Here is a 2,468-nt window from a genome sequence, read left to right as displayed (position 1 = left end):
GGGAGCTGAAGCACAGGGAAAATATCCCTACGTCCATGGCCATCCACTGGGAAGGGGGAGGCATTTGAAGCAGTTGGGGAGAGAACTCACTAATCTGTGACAGTCTGAAAGGAGTGAGAACCACATAGACAAGCCATGCTGCAGCCTTTCATACCTTGGACAGGGTTGTAAGTCCACTGGTGTCCACAGAAGCTGGGAGCTGGAGCCATGGGGATTGTGGAATGATCCCAGGGTGAGGACTCCTGTTGACCGTGGGGAGTCAGACTAATGGGTTGGGATGGAGGAAATCTGCTGCATGGAATGCTTCTTAAGGAAAGCCGTGAGGTGTAAAGGTAGGGTTCTACTGCCTGTGGAGTAGTGCTATCTCTTTCTCCATGCTGGTACCTGTAGGTTGAGCAATAGAGAAAGACTTCAGTGAGGGTGGTCCTTGAGTGCCTGATGCACTAAGCAATGGAGAATTTTGAATGTCTATATACCTGACCCTACCCTATTCCCTAGCTAAATTTTGAGTTTTAGCATCGTAATGTTTTTATGAACTTACATTTCTTCTGGTAGAGCTTCTGGTTTACAAATTAAACTAACTCCTCACATCTGGTTTGTTCTTGCTGTTTCAAGAAACTTTGAGAATCTTCTTTCCCCTCAAGGCAATACTGCCTTTTACTTTGCTACCATTGCTGACTTCCCATACTTTCACTTCTTGCCTAATATGTCTTTCTCTATTCACTATAACTTTAGTAGTATGTGTCCCTGTGTTGGTATTAATATTTATAATAAATTATTAACCTGATGCAGTTGAGAATCAAAGGACTACAGTTACAACAGTAGTAATAAATTACCCCCAAATTATAATCCATTAATGCCCCCTTTAAAAACTGATTTTCTATCTATATATTATTGAGATCTCTTAACTCATTTTCCTTACTAGGTGGCTCAATTTTGAAATGAAATATAGAAAACAATGGAGTGGTAAACTCTGGAAATTACCTTCCTTTTGATATGCCTCATTAGTAAGAATGCAAATATTAGATGTTTTTTTTTTTCCCCCCAATGGGGCTGTTCTTAGTACATATTATAGCTCACTGTGGGGTGATTGCTATTCATTGAAGAATGTACACATTGAACTGTAATTGTCAAACAAGTGAGTGCAGATGAAGAAAGTAATGCCAGGAAAGAACAAGCTTTTGTTTTTCTAGAAGGAAAACCTTTCAGTATCTCTCATCTACAGTCTAATCTTCAGATTTATTGAAAGTCTTACTTTTCTTACACTCCATTAAAAATTTGGATTATTTGGGGTTTTTTTGCCCATGAGTTGTATGTCTCATGTATTCTTGGATATTAAGCCCTTATCAAATATATGTTTTGGAAATATCTTCTGTCAATCTGTAAATTGCCATTTGATTTTGTTGATGTTCCTTTGTTTGGAGTTTGATGTCGTCCCACTTGTATGTTTTTGCAGTAGTTGCCTTTGATTTTGGTGTGAAACCCAAAAACTTGTTGCAAAGACCAATGGCAAGAAGATTACCTCAATGTATTCTTCTAGGGGTTTAACTGCTTGAAGTCTTATGTTCAACTTTTATTCCCTTTTTAGTAGATTTTTGTGTATGGTAAAAGACAGGGGCACAGTTTCATTTTTTCATAGGACTATCCAGTTTTCCTAGTGCCATTTTTGAAAAGCCTATCCTTTCCCCACTGGAAAAAAGCTCTTTTTTCATAACCTAACTGACAATATATGGGTGTGCATTTCTTTCCAGCTTTGCTGTTCTGCTCTGTTGAACTATGTGTCTATTTATGTGCCAGACGCAAGTCATCCTGTTTTGATTACTATAGCTTTCTAATACAATTTGAAATCAGCAATCTAGTCTCAAACTTTGTTCTTTTTTCTCAAGATCACATCTATCTTTGGTGTTTTGTGATTTAATACAACAGAATAGACCAAAAAAGATGGGGAAAGTACACAGAAGAACTATACAAAAAAAAATCTTAATGACCCAGATAATCACAATGGTGTGGTTTCTCACTTAGAGCCAGACATTCTAGAATCTGAATTCAAGTGGGTCTTAAGAGGCACTGCTGCCCATAAAGCTATTGGAGGTGATAGAATTCCAGCAAAGCTATTTAAAATCCTAAAACATGATGCTATTAAAGTGCTCCACTCAATGTCAGAAAATTTGGAAAAGCCAGAAGGGGCCAGAAGACAGGAATAGGTCAATCCTTGTCCCATTTCCCAAGAAGGGCAGTATTAAAGAATGTTCAAGCCACTGCAGGTGCACTCATCTCCAGTACTAGTAAGGTTATGCCCAAAATCCTCCAGGCTAGGCTTCAGCATTATGTGAACCTAGAACTTCCAGATGTTCAAGCTGGGTTTAGAAAAGGCAGAGGAACCAGAGATCAAATTGGCAACATATGCTGGAACATAGAGAAATTAAGGGAATTCCAGAAAAACATTTGCTTCATTGACTTTACCAAAC

The 2,468-nt window shown here is 38.5% G+C and overlaps 1 protein-coding gene across 1 annotated transcript in view; it reads right to left on the bottom strand.

Moving 5' to 3' along the window:
• LOC104992631 (placental prolactin-related protein 3-like) overlaps nt 1-249 on the bottom strand; it is a 9,631-nt gene extending 9,382 nt beyond the window's left edge. Inside the window, exon 1 of the mRNA XM_010845578.1 lies at nt 155-249. Within this exon, the coding sequence (XP_010843880.1) occupies nt 155-209 (55 nt within the window). The 5' untranslated portion in view covers nt 210-249. The remainder of the gene's footprint in view (nt 1-154) is intronic.
• Between the last annotated feature and the right edge of the window lie 2,219 nt (nt 250-2,468).

Source organism: Bison bison, unplaced genomic scaffold (assembly GCF_000754665.1).
Source record: "Bison bison bison isolate TAMUID 2011002044 unplaced genomic scaffold, Bison_UMD1.0 scf7180017864220, whole genome shotgun sequence".
NCBI lineage: Eukaryota > Metazoa > Chordata > Mammalia > Artiodactyla > Bovidae > Bison > Bison bison.
The sequence above is the reverse complement of the archived record's forward strand: the minus strand, read 5'-3'. Positions and strand labels throughout refer to the sequence as shown.